The sequence below is a fragment of the Hippoglossus stenolepis genome, chromosome 13 (genome assembly GCF_022539355.2).
Source record: "Hippoglossus stenolepis isolate QCI-W04-F060 chromosome 13, HSTE1.2, whole genome shotgun sequence".
Taxonomy (NCBI): domain Eukaryota; kingdom Metazoa; phylum Chordata; class Actinopteri; order Pleuronectiformes; family Pleuronectidae; genus Hippoglossus; species Hippoglossus stenolepis.
Window position 1 is genome coordinate 5,799,625 of NC_061495.1, and position 24,024 is coordinate 5,823,648.

Consider the following 24,024-nt stretch of genomic DNA (forward strand, 5'->3'; position numbering starts at 1 on the left):
TGGAGAGTGTTTCTAACTCAACACTTCGATATGACTGTTGTCAAGTCCTGTATGAATTTTGCATCGAAATGTTCTATTTTAAATAGTGGGTGATAAAAGCAGAATACAAGATGACCCGTGAGATCCAGGGATCTTCTCTGACAGTGTCACAAAGAGCATTTGAACTACGAAGGCACGAGGCAGTGAAGGTTCACTCTCTTGTCTCCGGGCTGCTGTCACATCACAAAGGTCGTAGTCATCACCCAACTGGAGCTTCCATTTACATTCTCAGACCCGATATATCTGAACCTGCCTCACTTTAAAAACTGCAGGAGGGAGACACACGTGAAGGCTGGTTAGAGATCTGTGGGGTTTTTTTTACCACAGACAATGAATCTGAATGAAAATAACTGTTTCGCACTGTATAAACCCTCAGTGTGTGTTTTCCAGTGTGGTGTCTGGTACGAAGCGGATCCCAGAACATCTGTCTGCAGTTCAATCGCTCGGCTTGGGAAGAGAACAGGCAAACATATGCCTCTGTGCGCTGTACGTGGGCGGCCGGGCTCCTATCAGATAGAGCCATCTAATCTTCCAAGGCACAGAAAACACTCCCAGTCTCATCCTTTGCGGCCGTCGCTCTCAAATTTGAATATATATGTGTTTTATTAAAACCAAAGTACAATGAGCTCTTACTTATTCATGAACACTAGCCCAGTCTGGCCCCAACAGGTGTGTCATATTCATTTCTGTGCACATACAGAGCTTTTGGGACGCAATTAAAAATCCATCCACTGCTATTAAATGTAATTTAACTACAGCCACTGCTGAAATTAACCTAAAATGTGTGTTTTGACAAAGGTGGCAGTGGATGCTCATAATTTTGCACATATCTCACTTTGCAGCAGGATCATTCTGTTGCAGGCTGCATGTTTTATACAATTTTTTTATATTTTTTATATTTATACTGGTACAAATACACGACTGCAAATTCCTTGTATGTGTAAACCTGATGGTGGACGACCTTAACACGTAAGTCGGTACGTGTTCTATGTTCATTTGATAATAGTGTGAGTCATTAATTCATCATTGCTGCTGTGGTTTTCAGTTTAAAAAGCTGTTTGCATTAAAGAAACAAGGGACGATGATACGATGCTGAGTAATTGTGTGACTGACCCACACTGACAAGTCTGACAAGATGTGTGTGTTTTCCTGGTGAAAATGGTTCGACTCAGGAGATCGTGCACGCTTTTGAAACGCATTGACACTTAATCTTGCAAAAAGTCCAATTCCCCTCAAGCATTCTTCAGACGCACATGAAATCTGGACGAGTCAGAGCTGAGAACTAATTTCCAGTGAGAGAGGAACCTCTTTATCCCGGCAGCTCCTCCGCAGCTCGCAAGGAAACGACTGATGAAAATTACAAGTTAACTGTGAAACAGCTGATAACAGTGTGCAGGTATTACGTGTCTCTTCCTGATAAGAGTTACCTTACATAACCACTTAGGATTCATCTTTTCAGAGGAGCTTAAAATATGAATATTATGATGACGTTGGTTTGATGAGGCACCGTTTATAAAGGTCTATTGTGCCTTATAGACAGGAGGCAATTTGTACCATAAACTCTTCCCACTTGATAACCTGGCAATTCTGCCGTACTGCAGAGGCTCTGAAACACCTTAGTTAGTGGCTTCTTTTAAATTTAGGATTAATACGTACTTTTATCAAATTGCCTGACTTAATTTTTTTGTTTATAGATTAAGCCATTTACAGTTTTTAAAGTGGTTCAGTACTTATATTCTCTCATTGCTGTGTTTACATCTGTTTCTATGTTGTGTTTTATGTAGCACGTGCGTATGATCTGAAACACTTTATAAGTGCTATATAAATGAAGATATTACCATGAACCCTTCATAAATTATAAATTATGCGACCAGGCACTAACAACATGACAAAATCTCTGGCTTTACAAAAAGTCCTCAAGAGAGGATATTAAGATCGATTGTGTCTAAACTGCAAAACAAGCTAAACTCTTCATTCTTCCTCGTGTGTTTAGGTCTGACCTCTCGGACCTCTCAACCCACTCACTGTCCTTGGTTTTTATTACTTAGAGCATAAAGTGCATCGTTGTCGCTGCCACAACATCTGCTCCCCTCGCAGTCACGTGCGGCTTCAGCGTCCGAATCTCCTCAGGTCGTCGCTCTCTTCCGCATTTTACTCACGAGGGAGACTCAGTGCTTTAATAAGGTGAGGCAGTGTGGGTGGGAGAGGTTATGGCTCGCAGGAAATCCCCTGACAGTGTGAAATACACCGTTTTCTGTTTTCAGTATTAAAAGTAGCATCATCACAATCAGATGTTGGACAGGTAGATTTTCAGATGGACAGACTACAGTTTGTTCACATGCTATAAAGAGCTAAGTAATGATTTAGCCACAGTTTAATGGGAACTCCAGGCAGACTGCTAAAATCTGCTGACCATGTATTATTGATGTTGTTGTCCTGTGGGTTTCCTCGAGGTAGATTGGGGGTTAGGTTGATTAAAGACTCTAAATTGGCCGTAGGTGTGAATGGCTGTTTGTCTCTGCACTACTCTGTTGACCTGTACATGGTAAACTCCGCCTCTCGCCCAATGTCAGTTGACCCTGAGAGGATAAGAGACATCGATAATGGATGGACTCACCTTAAAGGACTTGAATGAGACTTAGTCTCAAATTACTTGAGACTTGCACTTGTCTCCCATTGATTTGACTCTTGTCTTAATTGTCACTTCACACTTCACTCAAACTTGTCTCAAATGACCTGAGACTTGAACTTGTTTTAAATGACTTGAATTTATCACAGAATTACAGACACTTGTCTTGGATCTTTCTCTAATGAAGTGTCACCTCTGGGCTTCACTTCCATTAGTGACTTACTTACACATGGTTTGGGAATATGACATTTAATGTTGTATGCTTCTTACACCTCCATGTTTCCGTCTGTCCTCACAACCCTGCTGTTCTTCAATGCTTCTATGTGAAAAGGGTAAGTCATAATTCCTTAGGACACATATCAGTGTGCCATAAATACGTGAGGCTGTTTTTATTTACACTTTACAAACTATATCTTCTCCTTCCTCCTAACTTTCACATGTCAGCAAATTCTGGGACTTGAACCCAGTGCATTCATCATGACCCAGCCACGTGTACATTAACACAGCATTCATCATTCACATTCTACCTGAAAGAAAAATGAGTGCCGGACATCATCCCACACATTAATCAGACATTTTTATTGAACTCCATGATCATAGATTTTAAAATTCAATCATTAGAAGTCACCCCACCAAAATCCAAAACAAAAAAGGAATTCAACCTTTCAAAGCCAACGTTTCCTGCGGTTTTCAAAGAGCTTTTGGCACAAAGTACAAAGTAAGATCCTGCTGGGGAAGTGTGGGTGTGTGTTTTAAAGTGTGTTCCGCTGACAGGCAGGTTACAGGTCAATGAATCTATAAAGGGGAGAGAGCATTCAAAAATATCAATGAGGGAACAGTTCACACTGCACACTTTACCACACAGGGAGATCATAAATCAATAGAAACCTCAGGTCTATGATACACGAACTCTGCTAGAGGCTATGGCAGCATTCTGCAGCGATGTGCGTTGGCTGACTTTATGCGTTGTTTGATCTCCTTTCTTAAGATGAAAATGTCGTTTTTTTCCACTGTGAGTTTCTGACTGTTTGTTCTCTTTCATTCTCGCATCAGATGCAAATCAGTCTGGTTATTTTTTGGGGGCGATTATTTTATTTCTGTATGGTAAACAACCTCCATGACAGAGGAGTTAATGGTTAATTAACTGTCTGCAGTCCCCCAAACTTTATATAGTTTGGGGTTTCTCCGTCTTAGTTTCCTTGGTGATGGACGGATGGAAACTGCACAACACAACATCATAACTGCCGGACCAAATTGGGGCCGTGACCCCTGCGCGGTGACCGTCTCCGCGTGCCTGTCTCCGGAACACAGCATCTACCAATCATCGGTGTGTGACATTGTTATCTTCTGCCTTTTGTCCAGCTAGTTCCGTGAAGCTGTGGAAGAGCCTCTCTGCGTTTCCTTCAGGAGAGAGAGAGAGAGAGAGAGAGAGAGCTGCAGGTGGAGAGATGAGACCATGGGTGCTTGATATGAGCAGAGGAGATGAAAACTATTTCTTCTCCCACCACAGTTCCACAGTGAACCATCTGAATGATTATATAATATATAGGAATATAATTCAAATGTACAGTAATACACATCTTTTTAAAATAAATGTATCCAAACATCACACAGAAAGAGAGAAATGAATGGTTGTGTTCCAAAGACATTCTGATAATCCACTGACAGATGTCATGTCCATTTACAGTGTACATATACATATATACACAATCTGATGTCCCTGTGTTCCCTAGACGAGGTCAGAGTAACTGTCTTGTTGTGTCCTGGTCAGAGTTTGAAACTGATCTCATGGACAGTTCTGCATTTTCTCCTGTTTGCTGAAGTAGGTGATGGTTATTTCCCCCAAAAAACAGTTGTTGAATTCTTGTGTGTGTTGTCGTATCACCACCACATCCCAAAAACTCTTTGAGGCAGTGTCTCTCAATAAAGTTTATTTTTTTTCTTATATTCGAGAATCTCTCCACCAGTGCTCGGGTCCAGATTAGATTCAGGAGAGTAGTTCAGCTCCTTGTCGATAGAAATTAAATAATTTGAGCCGCACAGGCTTCATATCAGTGAAGACGTGTTGAAGCGCTGAGGCAGGACCTGAATTTAAAATCATTTAATTTCGCTCCAAACTGCACGTCCATGTTGTAGTGATTCTGGTCCTATATCGAACACCCGTTTTCCAAACATTACCACATCCTTTGGTCGCTGCAGGTGAGAATGGTGGAAAAAAGTACCTCTTGTCTCGAGTCTTGTGACCCCCACCCCCACCCCGCATCACTCTGTTCACTACATAATCCCCTCGCTGCGTTTGCTCCTCCACACCACCAGGCCAGTCATGAGAAGCGTGACCAGGATGGGCACCACGATGAAGGGTCCCAGGATGCGGTTTGGCGGGTCCCTGAGGAGCCGTCCCGAGAGCGAGCAGTCGTGGAAGTAATGCTTGTGCACCCGGATGAAGAACTCGTCCACCAGGCGGGTGGGCCAGAAGCACTCCATCTTCAGCGCCACCAGGTAGGTGCAGTTGGTCAGGTCACCGTACAGCCTGCACACAAGAGGAGGGACAGGGGGGGGGGGTCATGATCTGCCTGCTCTTTGTCTTCTTGTTACTGTTTTACAGGTTGTGCTTTGTGTTGTTGTATTTATCAAATCAACACGTGGCTGTTTGACAACACTTGAAAAACAGCTGTTGATCAATTTGTCTCTGACACAAAATCATCATTTGACTCGGCTGCTAATCATGTTTCACTTAGACAGAGAAGCACAGAGTTTGTTGCAGGTCTCTGGAGGTTATGCATACAACCAATATTCCCTGAGGGACGCAAACAAGGTACAAGTAACACATCGATATGATAATGACCTGTGTTGTAGTGAGGGTGGAGACCCAAAGGGAACAATGGTGCCCACAAAGTTGTCCCAATAACATTCTTAAAGACCCATGAAGACTTTTATTGAACAGTTGGGTTGCAGGGAAATTGGTTCACATGTTCATGGTCCCCAGAGGATGAATTGTAATACCTGTGATCCCTGACACATATATTAGCAGCATCATCTGATCAAAATCTCATTTTGTGCTTTTGACCAAATACCTGCAGCCCCAGCTTTACTTTCAGTTAATTGTAATTAACAAGCACTTAAACTCAAAATACATATAGAGAATATTGTTAATATCATTTAACCAGTTAAACATCAGTATATTTGCATTATCAATGTTATTATGTAGAATTGAACCTGCAGCCCCAGCCACCATTCAGTGATTCTCCAGACTGACCATGAGGTCACACTGAGAAAAACACTGTATTATGTTTAATATTTTATGTTTACATTCAAGTCTTTATTGTATCATTGTATTGTTTTCTTTACTTTGATTAAATAAGATTTGTACGGAGGAGCTGAGGTAAAAGAAAACTCTTATGGCAGATTGTCTCAGATGAAAAACACTTGTTCTTCGCTGTTTGTAAAGAAAGAGGCAGAACGATCTCTTCTACAGTTCACTCTCTGCACCTTGCGTGCATGAGTGTTGCTCCTCTGAGGTAATTGAGGTAATGACCCATGAATATTGGTAGGTACACGAAGGCCTCTCCATCTACAGTACACACACACACACACACACACACACACACACACACACACACACACACGCACACTGTGACTTTTGATTGATTGAAGTTCATTAATGACACGGTCAGGCTGACCTCATACTGTTCCCCAGTACATTGGGCTATTCATATCTGAGGCTCATGGTTATTTCTAAGAAAAACAGACAGATTTCTATTTGAGGGGAAACAGATTCACAATGATTTACATCTACATCACATTAAGTATTCATGTACATACTGTAATCAAAGAAATTACTGTTCACAACAGTATGTGAACTACAGACTGTTTGACTTCACAAATCAAATTTCCCCTCATTTTTTAAAGTTGTATTAAAACAGAGGCTCCAAAAACACGCACACACACAACTGCTGTGACTTTTGTAGCTTTAAAACCGGTTTACACATCCAGCAGATACAGAGTCAAGCACCATTAGAATTCAGTTGGAGTCGGGTTTGAGGCCCCCTGACTAATTTAAATCCAATATTCACTCTCCTTGGAGCTGCACTCAGGCTCCTGTGGGAAACATTGCTCTGCAGCTAAAGGCTCCGCTGTGTTCGGCAGCTACTTGCTAACTTTGATTGTCTGCCATTAGATGCTGGGCGGGAGCATGCAGCAAATTTGTCGGAGCTTTTCTCCTGAGGAAATTTGGAAAATTGGATGAAGAGAACCATGAGAAACGATCTGTAAACGTGAAGATAAGTGCAGTTAATTATCTGTTGGTTTGCTACTGACTCCCTCGCACATAAATATTAAAGTATCAGTTAGTGCAGCTTTATGATAAAAAAGATTATTTCTGCTTATTCCCTCTGGTCAGATTTCATATGTTTAATTTTATAACATCTTTTGATGCTGTGCCCCAACATGGCGGCTCGGCTGCAGGGCAGCGTGGTTTCGGGGGGGAATCAGCTTGACTCAGTCCGGATGTGTTCTTCCTTCCTCCGCTGTCTCCTTGAAGTTCTACAAATCAGCTGAATTCCCCCGGTGCCGCTGCTGGCCTAATGAGCACTGATGTTGTTTGCGAGTCGCCGAATGAAAGAAGTCGCCGCAGAGTCGAGACGCGGGCGGTGAACAGAGAGAGTCGGGTACCGGTTCACCTCGTGTAGCCGCGGTCGGCCTCCAATCAAACCTGACAGAGTGCGACGTCTGCGAAAACAGAGTGTGTGCAAAGTGTGTGAGCACAAACAATTCACCCGCGCCGCTCAATATTCTCTCCGGTGTAATTTCTCTTTGAGTCTACATATTTTTAATCATCCGGTCTCGCAGAGTGAATCAGCCCGTGTGACTTCGGGCCGTTTAGCAATTCTGCACCTCGCTGTTTCTTTTTTGGGGAAACGTCTTACACAGAGGTTTGTGCTGTGTCCTGACCTCACATGTAGGTTTACTGTGACTGAGACTCTTAGTGCTGCTGATGCACACTGACTGTGTGCGGCCACAGGGCAAGTGTTTGTGAGTATCTGTGAAGCAGAGCAAACATTCCTGTATGAATTATGCATGTATTTCCCATAATGTATTTATAGTTCTTTTTTAAAAAAAAAAGACAGATAAATAAATTCTCTGGGGTCTGTGTTCACTTCAGAACAATGGTGAGAGTTACTAAGCGGATCACGTTGGAGCTGATAGATATTAAAAAGAAATTACTTTTCTTAAAGAGCTGCAACGAAGAATAGAAAGACGTCGTCCGTGTGTTTTGTTATTAACTCAATTCAAAAATGGCGGAGAGTCTTCCGGAAATGCGATGCTGCCAAGTGGACCAATCGAAGCTCTTGTTGTCTGTGTCACCTCGATGTTTAGTTCCATTTTTGGGGAAGTGGATGTCAGGGTACGGCGTTGGGCTCGGCGTAGGGTACACGTCTACACGTGGGCTACGGCGTAGCTTCGAAGCAGAAGCATGAATTTAATGTGGTATGGCTTGAATTCTTTCTCTCCTCTCTCTCCTTCCTGTTCCCCTCAATACCCCACACATTTAACATTTGTCGCTCCAGTGACGCTCCAGATGTTGGAGGAAATTCTTGAGTTACAAATAATGTTAGGACCCGCTTTGTGTACATCCTATTTGTTTCCCCTTCCTTATTATGCAAATATTGGAAAGAGCTGTCAAGGTGTTGTTAAAACACATGAACACACCGAGGTCGGAGCGACGACTTCACCAGTCGAGAAGCAGATCCAGTGCCTCACCGACTGTATTTATTATGAAACATGTGGAGGGAGCAGGACACATGCATCTGGATGAGGCAGCAACTTGCTGTTTCAAGTAGTTTGATCTGTCGACTGCCTGCACGGTGTGAATAAATAAAACCTGGATAATGAATAAATAAAAGTGACACAGGACACAGCTGCTCCAGTGACTTCAGGAAGGACTCCTAATTCCACACCCTCGCAGAACCGAGCGGGGGGGGAGGTGGACAGGTGTGAAGGTGGATGGATGGTGTTATTTATTCAGTTGACATTGCAGCATTTGAAGGGAATAACAATTTTATTTGCGTGAGGTTGATGATTTAACCGAGAGCGGAAAGACAACAGGGTCGTCTGTAGGTCTTTCACCTTCTCTGGACCCAATAGAGAATCTGCAGTGGAAATGTTTTGTCAGAAGAAAGTTAGGATTTGAAAGAAGAGTCAAGATATTAGTTCAGTTATGTGTCTGTCAGGTGTTAGAAACGTCATCAACATGCCCACTTCAGCTTGTGACCCATATAAGTGCTCTGAACTATCCAGAGATGCTCCCACGGCACCGGGTGATATCTGTGTCAGGCCTCATCACTCTCCCCCTGGTTTCAAAGACCTAACCTCACTGATTCGAACATCAAAACCAAAAAGGATTTCTGTCATTGTCGAGCCATTGATTGAAATTGCAGGGTCAGCAGCTCCCACTAAGTTTAGCCGAGATTCCGAGATGCTGCGGCAACACGTACAGGGGAGGATACGGGGTTGCTAAGTAACAAAGATGCTGTAACTCACCGGAAATCGAATAAAAGCAGCAAAACTGTAAACGGTCATTAAACTTTTGTTCTTTATCTCAGGGAAAACATGAGATCAGAGAGTTTCCTTGTAGGATCTGGAAGCATGAAAGAACTGCAGTGAAACCTGAGGACAGGGACATGAAAGATTACTTTCATGTTTCACACAGATGCATATCTATGATTATCTTCCCGTCCTCACTTACTAAACATGTCCGGGTATCACAGTTCACCTCCTCCGTCCCGTGACACTGACCGGTGTCGTCACCTTCAACTGCATCTCATGGAAGAAGCTTATTTTGGGCCATTACCCAGAAACAACCCTCTTCATCACTTGCATTTATTGCTGAGAAAGCTTCTGTCATGCCTGCTGTGCTCGGAGAGAGATCGCCTCAGAGCGGGAACAGAATGATTCCTCTATCTGAGACCCCCCCCCCGAAAAAGAAAAGCAGGACAAACTGTCACTACCGAGCACATCAGACAAAATGTTCTTCTTTTTCTTCCTACTTTGTTATTCTGCTAACCTCCCGCATCCTTTCTCCCTCTGGGCGAGAAGGAACATCTGAGTTTGTGTGCACAGTGTGTGTGTGTGTGTGTGTGTGTGTGTGTGTGTGTGTGTGTGTGTGTGTGTGTGTGTGTGTCTCTTTCCTACATGAAAACAAAAGTGATAAAATATCTTTGCAAAGTTTGGAAGATGTACACAAACCTCATGATGTTTTCTTTGTTCATATTTATTCTCACTCTCCATTTCTCACCCGCTGTATGTTTCCAATCAGTCGATACCAGGATGTGAGCAGATGGGGCTGGAAGAGGTTTGTTTTCCACGTGTGTGTGTGTGTGTGTGTGTGTGTGTGTGTGTGTGTGTGTGGTTGTGTTTAGATAACAGCATATAGACTTGCACGCTTGTGTATTTGTATTTGACAGCTTTGTTTACATTGATACTGAGGTATACATTTGATGTTTGCGTGTGAGCAGATGTGTCAAGATTGATGAGTGTGTGTGTGTGTGTGTTACAGTCTCGTCACTTTGTAGCATTAAACCAGAACACACTCAGAAGTCCGTACATTTCCAACAAGTACAAAGCTCGACCTGGAGCACAACACATGAGTGTGTATTGTCAGAAACTCATCTACACAACACAGCCAAACGATCCAGCAAACACACTCATACATCTTCATTATACTGATGAAGTGGGTTAATATGAGGCCTATTCTCAATAGGATAACATTGATCCCCCAGTAAACCTTTGGTTTTACTTTGCGTTCACAGATGAATACTTGTAGTATTGTGAATCCTACACTATTAACACTGTGAACAGTCTTAAGCTTCTCTGACTCATTTGGTTTATGGCTGAGATTTATATCATAGAAACACAACAATATCATTTATTGTGCTTTATTATAAACACAGTGAGTGAATCAGTGTGTGTAACTGGCAGCAGAAGAGTGAATTATAGTCTTGTGTGTTCATGCACGTGTCGCTGGGATCGTGCAAATATAAACAAATCAGGGACCCACATGCAAAAAGCTCGGCTCCCCAGCACAGCCAGTGGTAAAAAAACTATCTCCTCAAGGTACTTTAAACATCCCCTCCAGCCTCACATGTAGATAATCTGCTTTGAATATTCATCTATCAAAAATAGATCCACTTCACTGGTTAAAATCCTAAAATAGGTAAAACAACTTGCAACCGTATTCATGGCGATTTGAGCCACAGAAACCACAGCAGGCAAAGATCAATAATAAACTTATTCACTAAACTTTCATGTATCAAGACTTTTACTGTCTTAGTTTTGATCATGTCCGACTTTAACATATTTTTGTAAAAGAATATTGTCACAGCAGCATATACATTTAGTGGTTGAGCCATTGTAATCAGGTGGCTACAGCATCGGTGAGACGGATGTAGCCTGGGGAGCAAAACTCAGGACTTAAAAACTCATTGCTATGAGTGTAACTGTAATTTCTAATGAGGTAAAGCTGAGGCTGCTGTGTTTGTTTATCTGTGACGATATTGGATTTTGGGTTTTAACATACACAGATTGTGTAGCATTGTGAACGTCGGCGTAGCAGTACAAGAGAGAGAAAAAGGAGGCGAGGCGAATCCATGTGTACGGCGCATCACACCCAGAGGTCATTCAATGTGCTTTATAGAACTAACAGAAGAATAAAAAAGTGGAGACAGAGATAAGACGCATTAAGAAGATTAAAAACATTTTAAACAAGAGAGAGAGAGAGAGAGAGACAATCTCCCAGTTTCCTCTCCTGCTTCTACTGAAACCACGTGGGACCAATAGCCCGACTAAGTGAGTGTTTGCAGTATTGATGCGAAGGCTCAGAACAAGGAGATTGGCTCAATTATTGCAGGGAAACCCCTCTTGTTGTGTTGCTCCTCGAAGGGCTCCTGTGTACACACACACTCCAATCAATCAAAAGTTGAGCTGCTCTCAAAATATGGCCGACAGAAAAGCAAAATTATAAAAGGAGGACGATAAAGATTAAATGCTGGATGAATTAAATGATAGAGAACATTAGATGTTGTGCTTGTGTTTCCTCGACTGAACCTGAAGAATACAGAGACTTGTTCTTTCCAGCAGCAAGTGAATCTGTCTGTATTTATATGAAGTGTGTCTAGTCGTTATCAAAGTGCTTTACACTTCAATTCACCTTCACACATCGTTCACACTGTGACGGAGCAGCCGTCAGGGGCAATTTAGGGATTCGAGGCGTGGTATTGAAGAGCAGGGGATCGAACCACAGACCTTCGGGTTAGTGGATGACCCACTCACCACCTGAACCTCAGCCACCGATGTAACCCTTGTTTCTCAAAAACCACCAAGGTGAGTGAATGAATGAAGCACTACATGTATTAACAGTAGCAGAGGTTTGGGTGGAACTGTAAAGGTCAGGGGAAATTTTAAATACACACGTTAGGTCTGTTTGGATTTATATTCACTGTATTCTATATCAAACCAAAACATGATCCTTAATATAATAATAATATTAATCATCATCATCATCATCATCATCATCATCATCTTGCTATTTTGGTAGAAAACAAACATTCCTGAACATTTTACTGATATGTTCAATATCACCATATTTACCAAATAAATCAATTAACAACATATCCTCATTAACTTCATAGATGAACATGGGACAAATATTTCCTTTAAAACCTATTCACTGTTGTTGTTTTGTTATAAATGCATCGAGTCCCTACATTCATTTAAAAAGCATCTATATGTGAGTTTTTAATTACTATAAATGGAGAAACTTCAGAAGTACTTAGGCAACTGGACTTGCCTCATCCAAGAGGCTTCTATATACACAACTTCTGAAGATACCATAACCTGGATGACTGAGAATCTTCACAGATATATAATTGGAGAATGATATATAATAAAATAAATTAGGCCAATAAATGATACTTCCAGGTTTTTAATACATGCTGACGAGTTTACATCCAGGTTTCCTGAAAGATGCTGACAAACATCTTAATTGAGGCAAATATTAAATTCTTTGTCCTCCAAGCTATTTGCATGCATTGCGTAACAGCTCCGGCCGAGGGGGCAATCCAGGCAACGCTGGACGTCATCCAGTCATTAGAGCTGTAAACCCCCCCCCGACCATCCATTTCTGATCACAGACTAATCAGCCGTTTAATCACGGGGGTCCGCGGAAAGGGAACTTCAGTGAGCTTTCCACACTGCTGAGCTCACTGGATTTGTCTTACCCACAAAGGGGTTTTTTAAATTATTACAGATGGCTGACAGGCATGCATGACTGACCGACCAAAATACACCCGACAGCCACACAGAGGAGAAAAGGGTTCTGGTGAAAAAAATCAAGGAAGAAAGCTATTTTTAAACCAAGTGCCTGCAGCATGAAAAACAGAGACGAGGGCAAGTGGAGAGAATTAGACCTTAATTAGAATCAATATAAAAACACAACATTTGTCTTGGATGGATTAGAAAATCTTTTCTACTGTGTTCTGTGCTTGTATTTATGCAACAAGTGCTTTCTCACTGTGTCGTGCTTCTCCATCATTGACCCCATTTCGTAAAGTGCCCGGAGATAATGAAGGTTGTGATTTTGGCGCAATGCAAAAAAATTTGAATTAAGTGTGACAAATCTTACAAGATCTCCAAAATCAACATGTAGTCGCTCCGGAAATGGAAATGACCACAGTGTGTGGAATAATATTCAGGGAGAAAATGTGTAATTCATCCCGGCCACAGGGGTTAATAAGCAGAAGAAAAAAGGATTTTGAAAGTTGTTTTTATTCCAAAAATGGGATCTCCTCTGAGAGTTTGGGTGAAATTGTTTACACATGCAAATGAAAATAAAAATGAAAGAAACCTGGAGCTGTTTTGGCTCTGTGTGTGTGTGTGTGTGTGTGTGTGTGTGTGTGTGTGTGTGTGTGTGTGTGTGTGTGTGTGTGTGTGTGTGTGTGTGTGTTAGAGCCGATGCTAAGCTACTGACACGCCGAGCACAGTCATGTAATAATGTGCCACAATTAGCCGACTAACCCGACAAACAGACGGAGCGGCTGGATGAGCCGATGCAGCCACAGGCTCCTCTGCTGCTGAGGCCGGCAGATGGAATCGACTGCAGCCAAAGCACAGTTAACAGAATCCATACATATTCATAAGCAGCGGATTATCTCCAAGTTGTTGATGTTAAAGTTTCGTGAACGACGTGAAGGGGCAGCTGAAGTTTTTTAGTATCTTTTCATCAAATGCACATAACTGATGTTTGTGGAGCTCTGACTATTCCAAAGGTCTCAAATCTCAAACTGATAAAATAAATAAAAGTCAGTTTTTTTAGATACCAGGAGACCGAGGGGAGCTGGACAGGGCCGCAGCAGAGCATCAACCCAGCGGCAGGACCGGTATCTACTCCTTTGTGCGAGGAGGAACAGGAGGAGGAACAGGAGGAGCACCACCAGAGCCCTACAAGATGACCTCCAGCAGGCTACAGGTGTGCATGTTGTGTATCTGATGCCACCCAGTACCAACACAGAGCTCACTGATGCCTTGCTCCGGGTCTGGGAGGAGATCATCACGCAGGACACCATCCACCGACTCATTTTGATATATATATTTTAAAAAATCATGCTAACCCCTGCATGTGCATTTGCAAGATAGTTAGAGGAAGAATACCGTTGTTTCTCTATGTGCACAAAGTCTTTACAGCTACACAACATAAACAAACTGTGACAGACCTTGAACCACAGCTCACATTTAATTCAGTGTCTTATCTACAGGCACGGACCCCGCGCTGTATCTGGTGCTGCACCTTGGCTCCCGGAACGAGCGAGTAAACACATCTTTATTCCTCATCTGGCTCGGCCGTCAGTCAAACACTCGCCCTCTCAGTCAGAGTGTAAAGAGGATAAAGGAATCGTTTCTAATTCATCTCCCGAAGCCTCGTTTTGAAACAATTAGCGTGACGGCACTTTGACATGGATTTGGACAGCAGAGAGGAATGAGTCATCCAGATTTCCGTTGGACGCTAACATCGGTTTTATTGTCCGCTAATGTTCTCATAGGAGGATAAAAGGCTGTGATTCAGTTGTATTTTTTTGTATTCCCTGTGGTCATTGGATTAAAAGCACACATTCTTTTTGTTCAGAAGGACTTTTTTTCTGTTTCACTGGCTGGAAACGATCACTGTCAAGTCTCAGACGTCGGCTGGGAGCGATTTAGCTGTTACTTTGTTTGTTCATCGGCACCAAGTAATTGGACATGACAGCTGAAAGCCAAATCCTTTATCATTCTCTATTTTCCTCTGCAGCAGTTTTATAATTGCCCTATCTTTGAATTTATCATCGCTGCCAGCTACAGTAAACGCCTCTTTGTTTTTTTTTTTCTTTCTCCAAGATATATTTCAGCTCACACTGACCCATTTTACACCAAATAGTTTCCTGGATGCAAGTTTTCTTGACCATCAGCTTTACAGATGCTCATTAAATCTCTCCACATCCTCCCGGTGACCTGGGCTGCAAGTGCATTATGGAGGAGTGTGATCCGACCTGACGGAGCAGCTCCCAGGCCCCTAAAGCTATGAAAACTTTAGTGACAGCTCTAAACGGCCGAATGAGAAAAACTGCAGAGTGGAAGTAAGCGATGGAGAGGGAAGTAAAATCTCATGGGCTGGACTGTGGCGGCTCGTCGGCCGGTTAGCACTTGTGCTGTCGGGCAATATGCGTCAAAGCCTTGGCTCAGGGTTCGACAGCTGCTGCCTCAGCTTGTTGTTGAATGTGTTCATGTTCTCATTGATCATAAAGAATTCTGCTGTTTATATAATTTATCACAGTGAAAATAACTTAAACATATAATGCCCACACTGACTTATTTCTGTAGAATCGGACAAAGTTGATCTTCAAAAAAAACTAGGAAATTGATTGCTTTTAAAAAGGTAAAAACATATACGAATAAATCAAAATCCTTCTATAGATAAAGATATTAGCTCATTAGCTTATAGAGGTTATCTACTTGAAATTTAGTGGTTTCAATTTAGTTTGTTCCAACTTGAAAAGTGAAATGTTTTATGAGGTTAAGTAAAACAAGGACGATAGTCTGACTTTACAGGACAGTTGAATTTATTAAATATATATATATATATATATATATAGGGTTGTTGTAATTTGTTCCTAAAACATACACGAGTTGAATCAACTGGATAGCCGATGTATTTCCTTTTACAGTGTACTGACATTAGCAGTAGCACTAGTGCGACACATACTTTCTGCATATATTTGTGTGTGTGAGTTTTTGGAGACCCATGGCACAAGAGTGTTTAAAATGCTGAGCCTGAGTGCTTTCAGTTATTTAAGCGGTGCCAACAACATACTGGAAGCTGTTCAAACTGAACCTGGAGGGCGACATTATCCAGCTGGATGTCTGCGTCTCCCCAGCTGCATTCGCCCGACTTCGTCATATTTATTCATCTGCCAAGTGTCTTGTGCGAAACCTGAGCGTTCGCTGTGCAAAAATTATTTATTGCAGCAACAGTCCTCCTCTGAATTATCAAACAACCGAACTCACTGATCAGATACCTGCGTCCGCTTCATTAGCAAACCCCACACGTTTTCTTTCCCCCTGCAGGGTCAGTATGAGAATAATTTGATCAGTGTCGGTTAAAGATAACTGTGTCAACAAAGTGAGCGAACCCAGGGAGACTTGTGACAGAATTAAACATTTATCAGCGTTTCTTCAAAGCTCAGTTTCTTGCCTAAATGTCTGTTTTTGTCTTTGTTCTATTAATAAGGCCTTTTAAGTGTCTTTCAGGATAAATTGTCTACGAGTGATTTCCTAACAACGTCTCGGTCATGGTGCGGTGCCACTGACATGTCTGCGTTGCCATGTCACCAGCCTGGTCAGTGTGGCAGGAGGTAATTAGACGAGCCTGATGGCAGACGCGATATTGATTCATTGAGCTGCACGACCAGCGGTAGACATTTAAACAGGACTTAGTATGCACAGGGCGGACTGTGATGTTTGCTTGCTTCTGAATGCATGTAGACGTTACATTAGTTTCATCACAGCTGGAGTGAAATACCTGAATGCTTTTGGTTTATCACACCAGTAATTTAGCATGTTTTATCTATTTACTGCTTTTTCAGTTTATTTCCACCTTCCAGGAAGCTACTGGTTTCCATATGATTATCAAATCTTTCAGCAGACTTGAAACTTGCGTGTACCCGTTTGGAAATGGGTAATGATGTTCACTGTGATGGAAAACACAAACATGTAAACCTCTGCAAGCTTCTTGGAAGAAAGAAAACTAATTATACATGCTGAAAATCTGCAAAGGAAAATTCAAAATGTCCCGATTTGTTTTCAGGAATTGGAAATTGAAAATTAAAAGGTTCTCTACAAAGAGTACGAGGAGAGATGTTGGAATTTATTTCGAAGGTTATATATCAGATTTGAATAAACTGAAGCATCTCAGAGTATATCTGCGCACTTCAGTGATCTCTCTGACCATGATGGAAAAATCCCAACATTTTCAGAAATTGTAATCATCTGGCCCTTTCAGCGTGAAGCTACACATTTATATTCATAGTTTATAAAACAGAAAAATCCTTCACACATCTATTAAGAGAAGGAGAGGGAAGTAAGTGGAACAAACGTTATGTATTGCACCTTTCCTATATTGGAAGTCAGTGCTGTCTTATTAGTTTAAAATTGTTTAATTATTATTGTTATTACATTGTTATTATATATTATGAGGCTGTCTGATTTATAGCATTACAGTAGCTCATTTAATTATTTTTGTCATCTGCATGTTACAGGCCCCTCATATTTATTTGTAGCTCGTCAGTATCGTTTGAACTTAGCTGTGGTTGATGGTGTGGTTACCATTTGCTGCCCTTTGCTGGTTGCATGCTGGGAATTTCAATGTGGACACAACATATCGACAGGAGAACAAATGGGAATAACAATAACTGCTTGTGGGGAATGAGGAGAACAAATGTATTAGGGATGTCACTAAATTGAAAGGGGGGCAGATAAACAGGCGATATCTTAGCATCTGCACCTGCAAGACATCAGGGGCAGAGGAAGCAGCGGGCGAGATAAGGGAAATGAAAAAGGAAGAAGCGAAGGAAAGAAGGAGGAAGGAAAAATAGAAAAGACAAGAGAGCTGTCACCAGTGCATTTAATTCCACAATGTTTTAGTGCAGAATAAAGGCAGTCATGCACTTTTGCACTTGAGTCGTTATCTCTGTGAAAGCTCGTAAAGTATAATAGAAGTAGAGTACAGTACATTTTGGGATCTGAGGAAAATACACACAAGTATTTAATAAGGTATACTGCAGTGACAATAAGCGACAGGTCGGCTGAATCGAGAGGATTCATCTAACTTTTCGTGAAAAATGTAGAAAAGTGCATTAAAAATGCTGAGGAATGTGATCATAGGAACATAATTTATCATTCCACCCGTGAGCTGCTTCTATTCAGCAAGAGAGAACGAGGGAGATTTCCTGCAGAGAGGGGGAAATCAGCTCAGTGTTCACGGCTGTGTGAGGCGAGCGCGCTGTGTAAACTGAGGCTGATGTGGAAGTGACGGCTGAGGACAAGAGAGCTGAGGAAGTTAAGTGTGTTGTCCAGATATTATTCATGATCTGGGAACCTACATTTGTGTCCACAGTCAGATTATGGGAACCATGAGACCTTAATGAGGAAAGAAGTTCTCATCAAGTAAAATCATTAAATATTGAAGGTAAGACAGGTTTTGAGGTAAAGGGAAGGTCAGGTTAAGGTTAAGGAAAGTGCAAGTTACAGTTATAGTTAAGGTTAAAGTAAATCTCTGGAAAACAAGCCAATATCATTGGGAGTCAGACACACACACACACACACACACACACACACACACACACACACACACACCCAGTGGCAAGAATGCAACTTTTCCTCCAAAGGGGGGAGCAGCTGTCCGGCCTCAGCTGAGTACTCATTTTTGATATTTCAATCTTTAAGTTACTTATCTTTGAATTTTTTTTAATGTGCAAGTGATTTTAAACATAAATTCAGGGAAACCCAACATGAAACTCACACTTCTTAGATTATGAATTCTGCTTTCAACCCAATCAAAACATTATTTTCCTCTTGACTTCAGTACTTCAGCAGTTTGACTAATGTCGACACTGTTTCCACTGCAACAACTAAAGCATCTACTTGTTCTGTATCTGCCACTTAAAGAACTGTGTCATCTGCATATGTCAAGATCTCCACATATTTGGAAGATACGCATAAAAAGCAGAGGCCATAAAAGGAGCCATCCAGTATCTTTAGGGTTCTGGCATTTCCCTTCACTTTGACTTCACTATTTATCCAAACTAAACACGCACAGTCTGTGAAGTATGATTTTATCCACTAGAGAGAAATCATAGACTATTTTTACTACATAGTTCAACGGGCTGGCTGACTGATCGTTCTGTGCCTTATATATAGAAACTATGCTCCTTTGTCCAAATTAAGCTTGGTTTGCCCGAACCTACGCTGTCATGGCCGGCTCTGGCCACGGATGGATGACTGAAGGGGTCTACTGAGCACAGTCCAAGGGTCCCAAGGGATCTGGGATCAGTTACCAGACTATATTTTCTAGAGAAGTCAATCAGCTACAAAAATGACTATGAAGGGATACAAAACCACCACAATGACACAAAACCAAACTCAACGAGCAACAACTATCAGGAGAAACTACTGAAAAGTGGCACAGAGCAACCAACAGACAAACAATATGACCAACAAAAAATATTACTCTGAATGTCAGTAATCAATCAATCAATCAATCAATCAAATTGCCTTTTAGGGCTTAACAAGGTGCGACATACTCTGTTCTTAACCCTCAACAAGAGTCAGGAAATGTAATTAATTAATAGCTAATGGCAGCCAGTAAGTGACTCAAACTGAAGGAGCCATTTTGAAAACCTGTGGCACCATGACATCTTCTACAGTGAGTTCATAAAAGATCTCTGTTTTCACTAAAAAAGGCCACGAAGCTATTTTGACTTCACCGTTCCTGCCGATCTCTCAAACCTCGACACGTCTGCCCACTCCCTCTCTCTATCGTCTCTCACCCGGCATCTGACGAGCCGCTGGCCGCTGACCAAGCGCTAATAATTAGACGATGAATAAAGATCATTGATTGTTATTTGAGGAGTTTAATGTCGTTATTACAAAGTAATCGCAAAAGCCTCATGGAAAGCTGATTTGGATTAATGTTAAGTGTAAATGTAAATGGCATGATTGTGTGTGTGTGTGTGTGTGTGTGTGTGTGTGTGTGTGTGTGTGTGTGTGTCCTACTCACTCGACTGTGTCATCCCAGCTACACCAGTGTCCCTGATCCAGCTCTTGCATGTCCAACCTGAACTTGGCGAGGCAGAACTCCTCGATGGCGTACTCGTAGTGGGGTCCGCATCCCTGCGACGACACACACTGAGAGGCTGCTGAGAGGGGGAGGGGGAGAGGGGAGATGAGAGTGAGAAGATGTGGGGAGGGAGACACAAAGTCAGAGTAGCTCTAAAAAGTTTTTCTAATAATTAACGATATGAAAACTGCCACAGAGGCTCTTTCCATCTTGTGTGTATGTGAGTGTGCGTAAGCAATCTAAGATGTTTTCCTATCTCTTGGACATTACACTATCTGCTGTGTAACATTGCCTTAAAAGACCCCCAAGACACACACACACACACACACACACACACACACACACACACGCACAAACAATAGAAAGTCACTGCATCATAACGGTGCCTCAAGCAAGGGAGAATAAAAGTTCTCTTGACCTTGTCCAAAGTTTTTCCAGCATGTTGAAAGCTACTGAGTGTTTTTACCTTTGGAACACTGAGGCATGCTAAGTGTCTCCTGGCCGAAGCTTCACATTTAGCACGTAGATTCAACAGTGGTATCAACCCTGTTTTTAAAGCACCATATAACTAATTTAAAACCAAACTCGCTTGATAAAATACCACTAATTAGCCCTGAATAACACTGAATAGTTATAAGAACTCACTAAAGTGAAAGAAACTTATAATATTATATAATATCTCTATAAGTCAAGCAAACACACTAACTCAACACTAAGGTTGTTTACTTTCTCTAGATTATTATTAGTTTTTGCATTTAAGAGTGGGTGCACTTCCTCCCTTACGGTGATATGAGGATCCTGAAATGCTTTGTTCATATGGACTCATGGAAACATGAAGCACCGTGTGCAATTAGTGAGAAGTTTCCTTCAGGAGCTGTGGGTGAACAGGACTTTCTTTATTGCTTTATAAGTTAGTAATCCTCTCTCGTGCAGAAAAGCTGTCTTCTCATTCCTCCTCAGCCTGTTTCTCTGCAGCCTCCAATTATTTTCAAAACCTTCTCTTTACCTTCTTCTCTCATTTTCCTCTTTTATTCCCATAGGACTCATTTCCTTTTTCCTTTTTTTTTGTTTACAGTATAACCTGCTGTTTCTCATTTGTCTTGTCTCTCTATACATCTCTATTCATCCATCTCTATTCATGCCCCCTGAGAGTTGTGCTTAGAAGTGGACACAATGACAGTATCATGTAAGAAAAGTTGCAAATGCACATGCTTATTTTTATATATCTAACCCTGCGGAGTCAAGGGGGAATAGAAAAACGAAAAATGTATGGAAAGATAAAAAACAAGTATGAAATAGAAGATGAAAACTATGCACAAATAACTTGTTTACATTCCTACAAAGATTCTGTCTCCTGCTGTGAGGAGAGCGGGTGAAAAGGTTTATCTGCAAGCCTCCAATCAAAGAGTGCGATCAAAGATTCAGATCAAGTGCCTGTGTTTACGAGATGGAGACTCGCACACAGACACATAAAGGAAATGCAAAAATGGGGAGAAAGGATGTGAGAGCTTGCATTTTTATCTGCAGACCAGATTTTTGTCATGTCTGCAATCTTCTTTGTAACATAAAGTGTTCGGGACAACACACAAAACAAAGAAATCGTCACTTTCAAAGAGTCACCATTGTGTACGTTTTCAGATCGTGTGTCAGGAAACAATTCGAGGTTCGTATGAGCAGCCTTCGGGTAATGTTTGGTTCAAGCAGTCACTTAAATGTTACTTTGATCAGCAGTAGTCAGTAAACACGGAGCCACAAAACCTTGTGAACACATAAACTAACCCTGCTGGTGATAAGGTGATCTAAAATAGATGATTCAGTCGAAACACATTATTTCTAACAAGTGTTATTTTAAATCATTTCTTAATCATAAAAAATCCACGTATACCTGCTAATTTTGGAGTAAAAGAGGTATAAGTTACTATTATAGCTAGAAAACTAAAGCAGTTATAGTTGAGGTTCATTAGTAAAAACTCATATTTAAGTCAACATTAATTGAAAATCCATGACAGGTTGCAAAACCCAGTTTCCAGAACACCGGAAATATGTTGAGCATTTAAGATTTGAATCAATATCATCATATTTCCTGCTGTAACTGCTGCTGTAATAGTTTTCTTATCCTCGATCCTAATCTCAACCGGCTCTTTCAAGGAGGCAGTTACAAACAACATCTATTTGATTTATAATCTATTTCACTGGTCAAAGTACCTGGTTTGTAATTTTGTTAGGTTGCTCTGCTGAAAACAAGCAACAGCAGATGTGGTGCTGGGTTTGGTTTCGATCCGTCTCTGTTTCTAAATTCAGATCAACTCTGCTGCTCTGGTTTGAAGCAGTGGGGCCATGTCGTCAACCTCGTGCACTCAGGGTCTGTTTGCTTTAGCTGCAGGTTGTTTTCACAAGGGAGAGAGAGACAACTTTCTGCAATAGATTCACGTCATGGATTTAAATGTATATAATAATAAACACATACATATTCATTGTATGCCAGTGGTTTAAACTTTTGCACGTCAAGGACTCCCCTTTTTGCCAGGTACTCCCCTTGAACCTCCTCAAGGACCCTTAGTGGTCCCGAGACCCCACTTTTAGAACCCCTGTTGTATACAACCCATAATGACCCATATTTATTAGCATTTTATCTGATATGTCAGAGCCTTACTCGGTAAATTACAATGCTAACCTCGACACTGCTGACCAATCAGTCATTACTCATAATACAACCACTTTGGAAACGGATGGAATGAGACATCTTATCTTCAGCAAACCACACTCATGCATTTAGAATACAAAATTATTGTCTAATTATTAAATAATAGATGCTTAAATTGGGTCTGACCACAAGACACCGCTTCATCTACAGAAAGCTGTAAAACAATTACACAACCCAACATAACCTTGTAATGCTTAAACGTGCAGAACAGCTGCCGTTACAAACACGCAATGAATATGAAGTAGTGTTCAGAGGAGCGAGTTTCTAATGGAGAGGGCGAATGTTAAGAAACAGTAAGAAATAACCCAGATCCCTGGTGGGTGCAGAGGCCTCAGGCTGCACATTCACATAATAAATGCAGTTCTTGTCAGAGGGCTAATTGAACTGCACTAATGACGACTCGATTGCATCCACGCATGTTGATTTGTCCTGAAGGATGCAAGGAATTACATAATGATGACAACACTCCTCGAAACCGTAATCAATGGATCAATGCTGCAGCAGAAATAAAGACAGAAAAGCTTTTACATTATTACATATTACAGCCATTTGTAGATCAATCTGTGAGATCAATGGACGGAAAACGCAGCTATTTTTAACTCTGACTTTTCTCACTACCAGTTTTATTTTAAATTTTTCACTTATCGCAGTTAAATAAATTGACACGGACACGGACGTGGCTGCCTGTGCAGGATCCGGGACGACAGCAGCATCACAGTCGACAGCGCTGCTTGATGTCAAACGGCTCTTTGAGAGAGAGACGGGTTTGATTTCAGAGGTAAATTTAATCTGCAACATCGTGTGGTCGGACAGTTTGTGGTTGTGATTTTGCAGAAAGGTCAAAAATGAGGTACAGAATATATTTGTGCATTTGCGTTGCATTTCAATTATTTACAGCAATGAGGATAGAAAATACCTTTAATGGTGATAATGTTATTTTGTATTTTTATGCACATTCAGGTGTTTTTGTTGGGTATAGTGGACGTGGATGTGAATCATTGCATTTGGTTCATTTATAATTAAATTTGATAATTTGATTATTAGTTGTATGTATATCAATATCTGCATATATCCAATAGGCCTTTAAATTAATTCTACTTTGTATTTATTTTCCTATGTTTAAATATCTATTTATCTATCTATAGCTGTGTATATATATATATATATATATATAATGTATATCTCTCTCTATCAATGCAACAGAGCATTTGTATAAACTGCATGTTAACTGTA

At 41.3% G+C, this 24,024-nt stretch overlaps 1 protein-coding gene across 2 annotated transcripts in view; it reads right to left on the reverse strand.

The window, feature by feature from the left end:
- Positions 1–3,228: 3,228 nt before the first annotated feature.
- Positions 3,229–24,024, reverse strand: part of ramp1 (receptor activity modifying protein 1) — a 44,849-nt gene continuing 24,053 nt past the window's right edge. The window contains exons 2-3 of one of the 2 annotated variants that reach the window (XM_035173977.2): positions 20,028–20,163; positions 3,229–5,198 (exon numbers count right to left, since the gene is read on the reverse strand). In XM_035173977.2, coding sequence (XP_035029868.2) covers positions 4,943–5,198; positions 20,028–20,163 — 392 coding nt within the window. In that variant the 3' untranslated portion in view covers positions 3,229–4,942. Of the gene's footprint in view, positions 5,199–20,027; positions 20,167–24,024 lie in introns of both variants that reach the window. The other variant, XM_035173976.2, reaches the window with a different exon arrangement.